At 47.1% G+C, this 16575-nt stretch overlaps 3 protein-coding genes across 6 annotated transcripts in view; 1 reads left to right on the top strand and 2 right to left on the bottom strand.

Annotated features, from left to right (window-relative positions):
- Positions 1–3994, bottom strand: DBNDD2 (dysbindin domain containing 2). Its single transcript, XM_084888752.1, has 4 exons — positions 3726–3994; positions 1917–2063; positions 1599–1736; positions 1–660 (listed from the first exon to the last, which is right to left on the bottom strand). The coding sequence occupies exons 1-4, from the start codon at positions 3988–3990 to the stop codon at positions 458–460; spliced, it is 753 nt and encodes a 250-aa protein (XP_084744878.1). The 5' UTR covers positions 3991–3994; the 3' UTR covers positions 1–457.
- Positions 1924–16575, bottom strand: part of SYS1 (SYS1 golgi trafficking protein) — a 26723-nt gene continuing 12071 nt past the window's right edge. The window contains exons 4-5 of one of the 4 annotated variants that reach the window (XM_084888767.1): positions 10916–10978; positions 1938–2063 (exon numbers count right to left, since the gene is read on the bottom strand). In XM_084888767.1, coding sequence (XP_084744893.1) covers positions 2057–2063; positions 10916–10978 — 70 coding nt within the window. In that variant the 3' untranslated portion in view covers positions 1938–2056. Of the gene's footprint in view, positions 2064–10915; positions 10979–12348; positions 12395–16281; positions 16449–16575 lie in introns of those variants that run through there. The other 3 variants (XM_084888769.1, XM_084888768.1, XM_084888770.1) reach the window with 3 other exon arrangements.
- The window catches only part of TP53TG5 (TP53 target 5), a 13137-nt gene continuing 1167 nt past the window's right edge, over positions 4606–16575 (top strand). Inside the window, exons 1-3 of the mRNA XM_084888754.1 lie at positions 4606–6544; positions 14798–14872; positions 15034–15164. Coding sequence (XP_084744880.1) covers positions 14798–14872; positions 15034–15164 — 206 coding nt within the window. The 5' untranslated portion in view covers positions 4606–6544. The remainder of the gene's footprint in view (positions 6545–14797; positions 14873–15033; positions 15165–16575) is intronic.

Below are 16575 nucleotides of genomic sequence, written 5' to 3' on the forward strand. Positions count from 1 at the left end.
TATATTATCATCTGTTTATTATTTATACCATGCCCTATTCCAAAAAAAGGACATAAGGAAGCGGGATGGCTGGAGTACCACCTCACTTGAGTGCTAAAGAGTTCATGTCCCTTTGGAGACACCGGTGCAGGAGACTCTGTTAGAAGACTGCCAGGGCAGGTGGGGGAGAAGGAGTGCTAAGGAAAGCAATGGCATCTTGTCCTACCTCATCTCCATCTCGTTGCTTGCAAGCTCTACCTCAGGAGTAAGCCAAGCACTAGTGGGAACGTTGCAGCAGGAAAAGGTTAGCAGTAAAACAACAGAGAGTTAACTCCAAGGAGAGACACCACCCCACCTCTCTTTCCTCCCTCTGGTGCCTACCACAAGCAGAGTCTGTCTTCCCAAAGAGCCCTGGCTGGGCCCAGGGTCTCAGGTGGAGAACAGCCAGCTCAGTCAGTCCATAGGTCGGGCCCCACTGCTAGCTGGAGGCTCCAGGCTCTGCCCCTCCCTCATCCCCATCCTCCGCGTCAGACTGTGCCAAGGGTGTGTCTGCTCCGCCCACACTGGGATTTGGGCTGTGCAGGTTGGTGGAGGAGTCAGAAGAGGAGGAGGAGGTGCGGGATGTGGTCCTGTCTGGCGTGTGCATCGGCAGGCGCAGCTCCTCTGGATGGTCGTCCACCCCTGCCGAGACAAGAGCTGGTCAGGACCACAAACAGGGCTTCGAGGACTCTCAGGGATGGCCTGTCAGAGAGACTGAAGCCGGGACAGGGACTTGTCCAAAGCCACTTAGTCAGTCCAGTGAAGAGCCAGGTCTCCTGACTCCCACCCCCTTCCACTTCTGGGATCACACCTGGGCTCTAGAGTCAAGTCAATCAATTTAGGATTTCAAGTTCTACCTATATCACTTATTTGCTTAGTTAGTGGTTTTGGGAAAGTCACTTTTCCTCTCAAAGACTCTGCTCCTTCTCTGTAAAAAAAAAAAAAAAAAAAAAAAAGGGCGATTCCTCCATTCCAGTAGAGTTTTAAGTATGAAATATAATAATGCTTATAAAATGTCTGGCACATAGTAATAGGCTAGCAATTAATAAGTTAAGTAAATGGGCTTTGGAGTCAGAGAGCCATGGTCTGGACCCAGCTTTTCTGCTTTCTGACTGTGTGACAACTTCTCTGAGTCTAATATCCTTCTTTATAAAATGGAGATATACTACCTTCTCTAATAAGACATTTGTAAGGATTGAGATAATGTATGTGAAACATTTTAACACAGTATTAGAAACTTAATAAAGTGCTCGATAAATACCATATTATTAGGATGACCTACAACTGCTTAAGTTCTCTAAAAATTCCATTTTTACATAATTTTAATTATATTAATTTTACAAATATAAAATTAACAAGGCTAAGTGGGGGTTGGGCATTCCTAGAGTTTTGGATTGGGGATCTGCAACACAGCTGCCCTTCCGGTCAACTTCCCTAAAATCAGAACAGACAGCTGTTTCACTGGTGGAAACGCCCCTTCCAGCCCTACGGGCATACTTCCCCAGTCCTGTCCCCACGCTTCAGAGCCCCAACATCCGGCTCCGGCTAACTGGTGCCCACGTCTCAGCACAGTAGCATACCCGATGTCTGGGGGGTTGATGGAGGATCTTCACAAGGCAAGAACACATCTGCTCCGTCCTGGTCCCCAAGGTCAATGAGTTCCACTTGCTCCAGTGTGTCCACATTCACTTCCATGGAGGAAATGCTACCGATGGGGGCTGCAGATCAAGAAGGGGACAAGTCAGGAGGACGCAGGCTGGAGCCAAGAGGATGGCCAGAGATATGTCAGGTCCAGAGACAGAAGTTGAGAGGAACAAGAAAATAAGAGGGGAGGGGCCCCCAGGATTCTGGATCTATAAGACTTGCTCCCTGTTCCAGTCCTTCTCCCCAGGACTTACGTCTCTGTGCCTCGAGATGTAGGTGGGACAGAGGGAAGACAAACTCTGTCTCTGGCTGTAAAATGTCCTCAAAGAATTTCTGCCGCTCCCGCAAACGGAGCTGCTGGCGCTCCAGAGATGCCCGAGGGTTTGGGTCCATGTCAGCTCCTGGAGGCAGAAGATGGAGCTATGAAATCGAGTGATAATGCAGTGGGGGCTTGAGCTTAGGGAGTCCCACTGCAGCCAGCATCCCAACAGAGGGACCTCTGGTTCCAGCCCAGCACGGCTGGATGTGGCTTCCTGCTTCCCTTTCCCTAAAGCAGAGTCCATTACCACAAACTTCCAGCCTCCTACAAAGGCGGGGCTGACCCAGCTCCACAAAGGGGAGGCCAGTCCCAGGCACGGCCAGAGAGGCTCCTCTGTGTTCAGGGGATGGACGGGGGCCAATGGCCAAGTCTCAGAGCCATGCCATCCCCAAATACGGGGGGCATTTTATCCACTCCTGCCTCCACCCGCCTGTCCTCCGAGCCAGGGAAGGGGATAGGACAGAGTGGCAGGTCCTCAGGGTGGAAGGTCCTCTTCCTCCAGTGGTGTGGTTCCTGCCCATTCTTCAAAACCCAGACAAAAGTTAAAGTGCCCCCTCCCCTCCTCTCTCTCGCTCTACACTCACACACCTCTTCACTTGCACCTCCATTCCCTCCCTATCCTGCTCTGAAGTCAAAGGCCTGACTTCCAGACTTGGCTCTTTGCCTAAGGACATCATCTTTCCAGCCTCAGCCCCCGCTTGGAAAACCGTACAATCATCCTACCAGCCTCAAACACAAGACACTGCCTGTGAGTGCTCTGTGACATGCAAAGCTCGCTCTGCACCCCCACAGCTCTTATTTGCACTGATGTCTCCACCGACACATCTCACTGTTGTCTTCCCACTAGTCCGTGAGCAGCAATGGGAAGGGCAGGTCCTGGGTCCAATTCAGACCAAGCCCCCAGTGCGGAGAGCTTTCTGGAACACCAGAGCTCTGGGCCAGCCCAGGCCCTATACATGCACTGGCATTCGCTCAATCTCCTTCCAGGCCTTCGGCTCAGAGCCCGCCCAGAGGCAAAGGAGTAGTGTCTAACCTGAGGACCACATCACCCGCCTCCGCAGACAACCTCCCGCCTCATCTGTATTCAAGCAAATCCAAGACCCTGGTCAGCTCAACAAGCGCTGGGCTGGCCGAGAGGGACTCAAACCCAGAGGGCCAGGCAGGGCCCAGGAAGTGTGCGGAGACCTTGTGGCCGCGGGCTGGGCTGGCCGTGGAGGAGGAAGGCGCTGACGCTGATTCCTGGGAAAGGCTCAGATCTGCGGCCCAGGTCACAACGCTAAAAATACCCGGGCCCCTGAGGCTGATAGCTTTCGCAGCGGTTGGGGGAGGGCAAGGAAGAGGGTAGGAAGTGACAGGGACCGGGGGCTCCGAGCGCCCCCTCTTTTCTCCCTCCCCCAGCCCCATCGATCTCAGGAGACCCGGGGGGTGGGGGGGACGCAGAGCCCAGTGCCGGAGGGAAGGGAGGTGTTTACCCCATAAAGCTGCTGGGAGAGGGGTGAAGAGATTTGGGGGCAGGAGGCTCCAGGGGCTCGGCTGGAGACCGGCGGAAAGGAGCGCGCCCCGCCGGCCCCACCCGCACTGTGGTCAGAGAGCAGAAGAATTCCCTAAAAAGGGACGAGCCCGGTCCGCGGGGAAGGGAGGGGGGTGACGGAGGCCCCCTCCCGGGGCCGGGCCGCCCGAGCTCGCGTCCTCCCGCCACACACGCCGGCCCCGCAGCACCTGCGCCGCCGCCGCGCACCCCTACCTGCCGCCGGCGCCCGCTGACTCAGTCCGTCGGCCCCGGCGGGCCGGCGGCGGGGGCGTGGGAGCGGGAGCGCCGGCCGGGGTGGGGCCGCGCCGCCCGGCTCCCCCGGGACGCCCGGGCCCCGGGAACGAGGAAGCGGCGGGCGGCGGAAGTGGGGGAGGGGCGGCGGGCACCGGCGCTCGCCTCCCGCCCGGCGGTCGCGGGGAGCCCCTTCGGACGCGAAGGCTCGGACTCGCAGGCCGGGCGGAAAGTTCCCGCCCCGCATCCTCCCTCCCCGCGCCCGGCCCGCCTCCTCCGCGCTCCGGCCGCCGCCGCCGCGCGGGGCTCCGCACGCTCCGCTCCACCAGCCGCGCCCGCCGCCGCGGGAGCACGCACCGGGGCACGCGCGGCTCCGGGACCCCGGCTCACGCACACGTGCTGCTCCCCGACTCCCGAAGCCCCGAGCAACCGGCGCGAACCCGCACCCCGAACCCGCACTCCGGCGCCCTCGGCCGAACTCGCACGCTGATGCGCGCACATCCATCTCAAAGGGGCGCGGGCAGGAGGGGAAGGGTGATGACCCAGTGCGCCCATCCCAGGCAGGTGCAGCGGGGCGTAGGACCCCCTGACCCTAGGACTCACCAGGCAGCCCGGTTCCAGGGTCCGGCACTGGGCAGAACCAACGCCCAGCCTTCCAGCGCACTGGGCGGGGTGGGCGCCGGGACGGGGCGGGTCAGGACTAGAGGATGGGCCTCCGCGCCGCACCCCCAGACGCCGGCGGCTAGCCAACGCCTGTGGGTTGCTAAGGGGGGCGCTGCAGGCCGGGGCTGGCGGGGGTGGGAGGGAGAGGTGCAAACTGCGGGCGGAGAGGAGAAAAGCTTGCTCCCACGCAGCGCCTCGGTGTCCTTGCAGTAGCCGGGCAGAGAGACTGTGCCCGTTCTCTCCCTCCTCCCTTCCACCATCCTCTGATGCTCCTTGCTCCAGAAGCCCCCTCCTCCCCGGGGAAGCGGGGCAGGCAGGCGTCTGTTGGGGATGCTTCTGAGGCCGGGACACTTGATCATTCAACGAACATCCTTGAGCAAGCCAAGAACTGGGACTCGTCCTCGTCGCCTCTCTGTCCTTCTCTGCCCTCATTAAAATGCATGTTCATTTCCTGTCGATTCTCTTTCCCAAATATCTTTCCCACCCACCATTCCTCTCAGTTTCCACCATCATCTCTCCCTTGGCTGCTACACCAGCTTTCTGGCTGGTTTTTCTTTACTTCCTCTGACCCTGTTACACTCATTTCCCACACAGCAGTCAGTCATCATTTCAACAGGTAAGACTGACATGCTACCCTCAGCTTAAGTCCCTCTGTGGTCAGGATAATATCTAGGCCTGATATCCGAGCTGAGTTTTGAATAAATTAGTTCAACAAGCAGAGGTGAGGGGGGAAAGAATGGAAGTGAAAATTCATGTTTCCAAGTCAGAGCACCAACACTCTGTACAAATACCTAAAGCACTGCTTCTTCTATTGTTATCAGAATCTCAAAACAAGTCTGTGAGAGAAAGACAGCAAGCAGCTTTCCCACTATTTTGCAAGCAAGGAAACTAGTTTGTGGGAAGAAACAAGTGCAGTGGTTCAGAGCACAGGCATGGTAGTCAGACCCCCTTGGGTTGTAAACCTGGCTCTGTGTCAAGCCAGCTGTGTAAACAGTTAATTCTCTGATCCTGCATTTCCTTGCCTATTAGATAAGAATAATTAATCTCTACCTTATGAGATAATTCATGTAAAATACTTTGTACAGGACTTGGGTTCTTTGGAGGTGCTCAATACACTAGCTATTTTGATTGCAGTGGGTCCTAAGAGAGGGAAGAAACTGTTTTCTTCCACAAATTTCTGGAATTAGAGAAGTATGCCTTAACAGTTAATACTTCTCCAGAGCTTGTTATGCACCCCTCACTATTATAAGTACTTTGTGTATATTAACTCTTTTAATCCTCTTAATCTTTTGAGGTATTATTATTATTATTTCCATTTTACAGACACAGAAATTAGGATGTAGAGAAGTGAAGGGACTTGTCTAAGGCCATACAGCTAGCAAGTGATGGAGCTGGAATTTGAACCCAGGTTGGCTGCCTCCAGAGGCTGTGCTTATAAGCACTGCTCCCAGCCTATTCCTCTTTAACCCTGTCTCAGTTTTCATCTTCCAGGGAATATTTTGGTCAGTTGATTCTTACTCCTCATTAATGGATGGAGTAGATACTTGGTCCCATTTCCAAGCACAGAGGAATAAGGTCAAGTCAGGAGTACAGTGGATGAAAACTCAGCTCACCAAGTCATCTCCCCTCTTTTCAGGCTCATCCCTAGGAACAGGACTCCATGGATTATTTGGAGCTGTCCCCACGATAGTGGCAGATCAGGAACTTCTGTCCCTTCTTTTTGCCAGATATTTTCCAGATGAAAGGGTTAAGGGGAAAGAAAACATCCAAGCTAGAAATAATTCAGGTGGCTATGCTGGAAAAGTGCCAGCCAAGAGAAAGACCCAGGCAGTGGGCCTAGGAGTGGATGGCAAAGGAAGTTGAAAGGAGCAGTGAAAAAGCAGACGGCTTAGATTCCTGGCTTCCATTTAGGATGCAGAAAACTGGGAAGAACATCATTATCACGCTAATAGTTTTTTTTTTTAATTGTTAGGTAATCTATAAAATTATAACTTTTATTGAAACCATCAGAGAGCTGAGGTTTCAGAGCAACCAATTAACCTGAATTCCAAAGAAGGACAGGAGCCCCAAGAAGAAATGGGATGCAAGCACTGGCATACTTATGAGACAGGAGGAAGACAAGTTCTCTACACAAGCAGGTAAGGAGAGTTCAGCTACAGTTTTTATTGAATTACTAAAGGCCCAGTGTAGCTAGGATGAGAGGGGGAGTCCGCAGATGTTAAAAGTAATCATGGAAACAATAAAACCCAAACATAGTTCAACTCTTAACAAAATTTACTCAGTCCTCAACACTAATGGCTTAAAAAGAGATGACAATTTATAGGTATAAACAATTTGTCCTCAGGCTCTACTGTTCTATACATTATGTCCAGAAATCAATAAAAATTACAACACATATACAAAAAGCAACTTTACAAAACAAAAAGCCCTATTGTCAAGAAACAGAGTAATCAACAGAACCAGACTGAAGACCCAGATAACTCTCTGGAGTTATCTAAAAGAGAATTTAAAACAATTATAACAATATGTGAAAGACTGTTGGAAAATGTGGACAACATGCATAAACAGAAGGGGAATTTTAGCAGAGATGGAGACTATAAAAAAAAAAGAGTCATATGCCGAAACCATGAACTTGAAGATAGGTCAACAGAGACCACCCAAATGAAATAGAAAAAGAAAAAAAAAGAGTAACGCAAAACAAAACAGAACAGAAAATCGAAGAGCTAATAAATGTATAGTTTGAATCCCAGAAGAGATACAGATAAACACACACACACACACACACAATGACCTATCTACATATTCAAACTATTGAAAACCAAAAATAAAATCATGAAGGCATCTAGAGAAAAAAGACACACTACCTACAGAGGACCAAAGGTAAGAATTAAAGCACACTTCTTATCAGAGAAGTTATATGATTAGAAGTTATAGGACCATAAGACAATAGAATGATATCTTTAAAATACTGAAAGAAATACCTGTCAACCCAGAGTTCTATATCCAGCAAAAATATGTTTCAAACTTGGGTACACAAACACTTTTTTCAGATGCACAAAAATAAAATTCACTACCAGTAGGTCAGCACTATAAGAAACAGTAAATGAATGAAGTTCTGGAGGCAGAAAGAATATGATACTAAAAAGAAACCTGGATCTACATATTGAAATGAAGATCTCTGGAAATGAATGGAATAAAACATTTTTCTGTTTTTAATCACCTTAAAAGTAATAGACTGTATCCCTCTCACTTCCTCTCTGTAAAAAATAAATAAAATATATATTTAAATATATATATATATATATATATAAAACAGTAAGATGGAATATTTTAATCCAAATGTAGTGACAATCAATTAAGAGACTGATTACTAAATTGGGGGAATAAAAGCAAGAGGCAATAATATACTGTTTACAAGAAATCCAATTTAAATAAAGAAATATATGAGTTAAAAGTAAATAGATGAGCCGAGACCAGCTTGGCTCAATGGATAGAGCGTCGGCTTGGGGACTGAAGGGTCCCGGGTTTGATTCCGGTCAGGGGCATGTACCTTGGTTGCGGGCATATCCCCAGTAGGGGGTGTGCAAGAGGCAGCTGATCGATGACTCTCTCTCATCGATGTTTCTAACTCTCTATCTCTCTCCCTTCCTCTCTGTACAAAATCAATAAAATATAAAATAAAAAAAAGTAAATAGATGAAATAAGATATACCATAAAACACTAATCAAAGCAAATTGGGAGTGTCAAAAAGTAGACTTCAAAAGAAGGACAATTACTGAGGATGAAGAGGGACATTATGTAATGATAAAAGAGTTAATTCACTAAGATGACTTGACAGTCATAAATGTATATACATCTAAAAACAGAGCTTCAAAAATACATTGACCAATAGATGTAAAATAAAAAAGAAAAATCTAGAATTCAGTTAAAAAATGAATGCTATAGAAAACCTGATCTTTTCAACTGCCCACAAAACATTCAAGACACATCATATTCTGGGCCAAAACAACAACAGAGTGTAACAAATTTAAAAGAATTTAAATCATACAAAACATGTTTTATGACTATAAAAAAATCAAAATATAATTAATAACAAAGTTACCTGGAAAATAGCACAACACTTAGTAATGAGACATAACACTTCAAAATATTCCCTGAGTCAAAGATGAAGTTGAAAGGAAATTAGAATAATATCTTGAATAAAATTGAAATGCAGTCGCTAGCCCTAAAGAGCTCCCAATGTTCATTGCGTTCTATTCATTCAGACCTTTGTACAGCTCTCTTCTATACTGTATCACGGTTACTCTTTGTGACCAATAAGACACGGCAGAAATGACGGTCTATATCTCTTCCAAAATTAAGATTAATTTTTTTTTAAAAAAGACCGATTTCTGCTTCCATCTTGGGTGTGCTGTCTATGCTTGGTTCACTCTCAGGGAACCAAGCTACTATGTTGTCAACAGCCCCACAAAGAGGCCAACTTGGCAAGGAACTGAAGATTCCAGCCAGCAACCAGAGGAGAACGGAGGCCTGCCAGCAACCACATGAGTGAGCATGGGAACAGGTTCATCGGCCTCATAGAGCCTTGAGATGATGCAGCCCTGGCCAGCAGCTTGACTGCAACCTCGTGAGAAACAGGCTGAGCATTCAGCCAGAGCAGTGGTCAGCAAACCAAGGCTGGCGAGCCACATGTGGCTCTTTGGCCCCTTGAGTGTTCTAACGCCACTTCTTCAAAATAGACTCAATCGATTTCTGCACATGGGCCACGAAGTTTCAATCGCACTGTATGTGCGAGCCCACACGTGGTATTTTGTGGAAGAGCCACACTCAAGGGCCCAAAGAGCCTCATGTGGCTCGTGAGCCGCAATTTGCCTATCACTGAGCTAGAGCATTCCAGGGGTCCTGATGCTCCAAACCTTTGAGGTCATAAATATTTATTGTTTTAAACTGCTAACTTTGGGGATAATTTGCTATGTAGTAATAGATAACATAGAGACTTGGGTCCTGGGGCAGAGGGCTGCTGTCACTCTAAAGCAGCAGTTGCCAACTGGTGGTCCGTCCATGAGGTCCGAAAGGTTGGCAACCACTGCTCTAAAGTATGGGAGTGGCATTAGAATTGGGCAATAGACATTGAGAAGAGTGTAATAAAAACCTAAAGTGCGCCGAAGCCGGTTTGGCTCAGTGGTAGAGCATTGGTCTGCGGACTGAAAGGTCCCAGGTTCGATTCCGGTTAAGGGCATGTACATTGGTTGTGGGCACATCCCCGGTAGGGGCTGTGCAAGAGGCAGCTGGTCAATGTTTCTCTCTCATCGACATTTCTAGCTCTCTCTCTCCCTTCCTCTCTGTAAAAAATCAATAAAATATATTTTAAAAAAACAAAACAAAAAACTAAAGTGCATTGAAAAAAGCTGTTCAGAGGCCTCAGTCCTTTGATATGGTTGCAGTCAGGGCATAGAGGAAAGTGAAATAAATACTATTGGAAACTGGGGAAGAATTCTTATGTTGTGGCATAAAGTGTAGCAGCCCTGTAGCAGTCAAGTAGAAAGCAGGAATGTACTTAATGAGGGGAGTGACTTAGCTAAGGACATTTCCAAGTAAGGTGCTGAAGATGCCACCAGATCTCTTCTTGCTGCTTAGAGTAAATGCAACTGGAGACAGAGAAATGACAGCAGTTCTCAAATGAGAGCAATGTTGCCTCCTGGGGGACATTGGGCGATGTCTGAGGACATTTTTGCTTGTCAAAACTGGAAGTTGCTACTGGCTTCTATTTAGTGGAGGCCAGGGATACTTAAATATTCTACAATGCACAAGACAAACCCTCTTCCCACATCAAAGAATTATCCTGCCCCAAATGTCAACAGTGCTGAGGTTGAGAAACCCTGAACTAAATAAAAGACAGTTAAGTATAAAGGAGCCAGGACTTCATGGCAGAAAATTTTCAACCTCTCCAAATGGCAAATGATGGTAAAATTAAGAAATGGTTTTCTTCTAAAGCTCAAATCCACGACAATGCAAAAAACAAACAAGAAAACATGGTCCAAAATGAAACTGAGAATGTGACTACAAAACCTTTTGTTTACATTGCAAAAAGATTTAAGGCAATGCTTCAGGGTACTATTCGACAGGTAAAAGACCTCTTAGGAAATTATAGGTGTGCCTGGCCACAGTAGCTCAGTTGGTTGGAGCTTCATCCCGTGCACCCAGAGGTTACAGGTATGATTCCAGGTCAGGGCACATGCCTGGGTTGTGGGTTTGATCCCATCAGGACTGGTACCGTAGGCAACCAATTGATGTTTCTCTCACATCCATATTTCTCCTCCCCTCCCCCCTTCCTTCACCTCTCCTCCCCCCATCTCCAAAACAAAAGGCAAGTGATTGATATTTCTCTCTCTCAAATTGATTTTTAAAAAAGGGAATTCTAGCCCATGCTATAACATAGATGAACCTTGAGGACATTATGCTAAGTGAAACAAGCCAGTCACAAAAGAACAAATATTGTACAAATATACTTACATAGATACATAAAACAGTCAACTTCACAGAGATAGAAAGTAGAAGGGTGGTTGCAGTGGCTGGGGAAAAGGAAAATGGAGAGTTGTTTAATGGGTATTGTCAGTTTTGAAGATGAAGAGAGTTCTGAAGATGGATGGTGGTGATGGTTGCACAACAATGTGAATGTACTTAACACAGCTTAACCACAACTAAGGGGGGTGGGGGGAACAGTGGTACTTTTCCACTCAAAAGCCTTGGAGTTAGTCCGCAGGCTTGTCAGCTGTGTGTCACTGGGTAAGTCTCTCTCTGCAAAATGGTTTTTCCCAAGTCAATGGAAGGACCAAATGATGGAATATGGAAAATGGCTTTGGGAGCCATGTCTGGGGTACAAAGTCTGGTGGTAGAGATCTCCCTGACCCTATGGAGATGAACTCCCTAAGTAGGCACAGCGGAAGAGAGAGAAGCATGTGAGGGACTAGAACAGAATGGCACAGGCACCTGGACTGGCTCTCAGTGCCGAATCCAACCCCTTGACTCAGTGGCCTAAGCCCCGTCCAAGGCCCTCTGGACCCTCAGGACAAACTCTCAGCAGCTGGTGATCAAGTACACTTCTCCAGTTCCAGCCACTGCCATTCTTGGCCCTTGCTCTCTACAACATATAACTGTTCATAATTCCTTATCACACCTGTACTTTTAAAATTCCCTCTTTCAAGAATGCCCTATCTACCTTACACCCCTCTGCCTGGCCAACTTCTCTGCCTCCTTCATTCCTTAGCACCATCTCTACAGAGAATTCCCCGACCACCTCAGGCTTATCCTCTGTGTTCCAACAACCCACGGAATTACCTTTATCAGAGATAATACTATTTCTTTCACTTTTCCAAATAATACTCATTGGTACCCTGTTTCCCCGAAAATAAGACAGTGTCTTATATTAATTTTTTCTCCCAAAGTTGCGCTAGGTCTTATTTTCAGGGGATGTCTTATCTTTCCATGCGCTAGGTCTTATTTTTGGAGGATGTCTTATTTTCGGGGAAACACGGTACCTATTATCTGCCAGACATTGGGGGTTTATCAATGAATTGAACAGAAAAAGAGCCCTGCCCTTGAGGATCCTCTATTCTAGAGGTGCCTCTACCCTGGGCCTGTGAGCTTCTTGAGGGCAGAAGAAGCATGTTCTGCCTCTAATGTTGCTGTCCTTGGTGCCTAATGCACAATGGGTCCCCAGCCCTTAACACCTAGTGGCTGAATGGCAGGTGTAGATGATTCTAGTGAAGTCCACAGAGTCCAGTAGAATCCAGTTGCTGCGAGTTGAAGTTGTACCAGTAAGGAAAGGGATGCCAGAGCAGGCAAAGGGGCCAAGGAGTACTGGGTAGACAGGAGGGAGAAGAGAGGCTACCCTCTGTGTCTTCCCTTCCAAGTCACCTCCTGGGTTTCTTCTCTGGGCCACAGCATGTTTAGCCACTCACACACTGCTCCCCCTCCCATTCTTCATCCTAATGATAAAGGACATTCACATGTGAGAAGCTGTGTGCAATCTAGGCTTGGTTCCGTTCCTAAAAGATGGAGCTAAGCACTCCCTATGCATGCACACTTCTCTGCCCTAGAAGCTGTGAAGTGATTCCCATACTTGGCCAACTCCATGGGTGGTACCTGAGAAGCTGATTATTCTGATGCAGCCAGCCAGGCAGATTATTCAAAGCAGTGGAGTTTAAATTAAAGTCTCCTATGATCTGTCCCAACCCTTCACCCCAACTTCCCCTCTGCCCTCATCTCCTGCCACTGCTACTTTCTGCTTCTCTTACCTCCCTCAGGTCTCTTCACAAACCTCATCTTATTGGTGAATCTTTCCCATTCCACCTTTTTAATACAGCAAACCTTCTACCTCTGCTCTCCTATCCCCTCTGCCCTGTTTAATTTCTTCCACACACTTATTTCCATCTGACAGAATAGTGGTGTGCTGGAACTGACTCATTAGGGGTCACAAAAGCCTATTACATTTTCAGGAACTCTGCTGGCTGGTTGTTAAACATAGCCATTATTAAAAATTAAATCATACAAGCTTAATTAATGATATTAAAAGCAAACGTGAAAATGCTTAAACTCGTCACTTTGTAGTTTTTTTTTTACTGCCTTTTACTATTATCTATGATCTTGAGAGTCTTTACATCTGTAGAAATATGTAATATATAACAGTACTCTCCATTTCTGTTCAACTCTGCTTTCAGTGACATCACATTGGTAGCTTAAAATCAGCGGTGGAAGGCGTATTTACACCACAAACATAGGTAACATGATAAATCAGGTTTGATTGTTTTGTTGATGTCTAGACCAGAAGTTTGGAAGATGGGTCAAATCCAGCTCATCAACTACTTTTGTAGTAAGTAAAGATTTATTGCAACACAGCTATGCCCACTCATTTATGTATTATATATGGCTGCTTTCACATTACAATAGCAGAGCTGAGCAGTTACAACTATATGGCCTTTATAGAAGAAATTTCCTGACCCCTGGTCTAGTCTTAAGAAAGTAATGGAAATGTTGAAAATGCAGATTCAATATAAACATGTGTCCTGTCTATAGCTGTTACATGGAAATAGATACACACACACTCCCCAAAATGAGAAAATATACTTCCAGTATTTGAAAACTATAATCCAATACAGCAAATAAGTTGGTCATGTCATTAATGATTGGGTAGAATTCCAACATCATTGTTTTTTCATTTTTTCATTTTTCATACTCCTAGTGTAAATGAAAATATCAATATTCGTGTTGGAACTACACTTGTTGCAACCATAGATTAGAACCACAGGTTGATTATGGACAGGAGAGTTAAGCATAAGTCAAGAAAAGTATACTGTAAGAATCAACTGACTATATGGAATTTACAATAAAAAGTATTATCAAATTTCATTATTGTAGATGTCTTATCAGTAAAATTTATCACACACACACACACACACACACACACATTTTGTTTTAGAGAGCCAATGATTGAACATTTATAGGAATACACGCTGTTTTGTTTGCCCTCTACTGAAATGTCAGTTTCTTAAGGGTAGGAATTTTCTTTTATTCCAGTACCTAAAACACCTGACATGTAGCCAGGGTACAGTTAACACATGTGACATGAATGAATAGATGAGCATAGTTGGGAAGCCCGGATTTCAAGGGTAGACTGTCAAACCTTAGGTTTCCAGCTCCACCTTTATTCAACTGAATGACATTGAGTAAATTATTTAACCTCTTTGAACCTTGGCTTTTTCCTTTAAAAAGAGGGGATAATTCTCTTACCTCACAGGAAGGTGGTAACAATATACACCTCTGCCTGTCACCTACCAGGTTTCTCTGCAGGTGAGAGTTTCTTCCTCACCCTCACCCCTGCCACACACACTCCTTGGAGACCCAGCCCTGTTGTCACACATTTCAGTGATGTCACAGCTCCCCTCCCTGAGAGATGCAGCACGACCATCCTAATGCCCAGCCTGGGTACTGGCTGAACTGAGAGGGGCAGGGCTCAGGCAGTACCTGGTACCTGTTTTGCTCCATCTGTTGTCTTTGAGGCATCACAGCCCCAGCATGAGTCCATCAGCAAAGAAGAGGCCCCAGAATGGTGTGGTTTTCAAGGTTGGACTAGGGACTGGATCTAGAAGGGTCCTTACAAAGACTCCAGTCACACCAGGGCAGGTGGAGGGAAAGGGAGCGCTGAGGGGTGAAGGAAATCAGGAGTGGAATGGTCTCCCTAGTTCTGCCCCCAAACAGAGGTGATAAAACTCTGAGTCTGGGGTTAGTCAAATCATGCTGAGCCAGATGGAGAGGTACAATATAATGGAGGCATTTAGGGATGGGGTTTTTTCCGTGTTAGTGTTCCCTCTCTCTCTCTCTCTCTCTCTCAGATGCAAGATGAAAAACCACATGACAAGATACAGCAGCCTATCAGCAAATTAACTGAGCAGAACCGACTTAGAATGGTAAGAGGCCCATTTTGGTCCCAGCAAAGAGCCTGGGCACCCATGCATTTCTGCTTCTGGTTGTCATAGTTAAGTGACCAGAACGAGTTGCCAGGCTGAGCTGAGCCAAAGTCTGGATGGGGAGTGAAACATCTGTTTGTCTGGTTTCTCAACTCTGGCAGGTGTTAAAAAACTTGTCACTCTTGAGGATACTCAAGAATTCAAACCCTCGGATCCAAGAACTATATGGCCTGGCCAGAAGGTGTTGGAATTCACTGCTCAACGTTCGGAAGATCCTCCTGACCTCCTCCAGGTGAGCTCAGTCCACCCACGGCCCCACATGGATCCAACAGCTATCTCTGCTAGGAACAGACATTGTGCTAAGGAATTTAGAAAAAGCAATTTTCACAAAGGCTCCTGGAGGAAGGTATTTATGACCTCTATTTTACTAATAAAAAGCTGAGGATCAGATGAAATGACTTGTCCCAGTTATCTGACCCGGTAAGTGGCAGAGATAGGATTTAAAGCCATTCTTGTCTATTATCAGTGTTGTGATCATAACCATGCAATTATGGGACTAACTACCATCTGGGGTACTCAGCACGATGGGCACCCCTCTCAGGTCAACACAACCCCGACATTCACCTGAGACTAGACATCCTGCTGGGGCTGTTTCCTCATCAGATGCATCAGAATATTAAGAAATCTTACATTTTTCAGTCCTCTGGTAAGTGCCAGGTACTATGCTAAGTACTTTACAAGCATTTTTCCATTTAGTTTATTCTTCACAACAGTTCTATAGGTAGACAAAATTATCCCACTGTGAAGGTGAGGAAACTAAGGTTCTGAGAGGTTACATTTCTTGCCTCAAATCACATAGATGGTAAGAGGCAGAAGCGAATTTGCTCCCAGCTTGTTCCCCAAAAGCCTGTGCTCTCCAAGCCACTCTGCTGCTTCACTGCCCCCCACTGTGAGTGCCTCACACATAGTGGGCACTCAACCAACACTGGCCATTATCGTCATCAGCATTGTCTTTATCTTGAGCCCAAGGCCTCGCCCCTCCTCACACACTCAGGACTGTGCTGCCACTTTGCAGGGGACCCAATCTATGACAGACACACCCCTGCCAGCATTTAATACCTCTGGATAACTCCACCTCTCTGGGCTCCTCTCTCTGTTGCCTTTCTAGATGCAGGTAATCAGGAAACACTGAGCTGGGGGGTCAGGATCATCTAGCCCAGGGGTCTTCAAACTACGGCCCGCGGGCCACATGCGGCCCGCAGAGGAGTCTGATCCGGCCCGCCAGGTTTTTTGGGCAGTGAGCGCAGCCAAGGTGTTACAGTAGAAATTAGTAGTTTATATAGCCCGGCCCTCCAGCTCTCTGAGGGACCGTGATCTGGCCCCCACTTTAAAAAGTTTGAGGACCCCTGATCTAGCCCTATTGCTTTCCAACCCTTTTAAAGCAGCAGAACCTCTCTTCAAAATCTGTCCCCAAGCCCCAATTGTGTTGTTGTGAGGGAAGGTCTCCTGCCTTCACCCTGCCACTGGGGGCTACGGGAGGAATTCCTCAGAACCCTCGGGTTTCTTGGAACATGATCTGAAAACAAAACATTGGACTAGTTCACCCCATCAAGTGAAATCCAGACAAGCAGAAGCCTAACCTAGTGGCTGAGGCAGACCGTCAATATTCCCAGGCGCCCTGTTAGTCCTTGCCTTTTGCCTTC

Source organism: Pipistrellus hanaki (assembly GCF_964339955.1).
Source record: "Pipistrellus hanaki genome assembly, chromosome: 6".
NCBI lineage: Eukaryota > Metazoa > Chordata > Mammalia > Chiroptera > Vespertilionidae > Pipistrellus > Pipistrellus hanaki.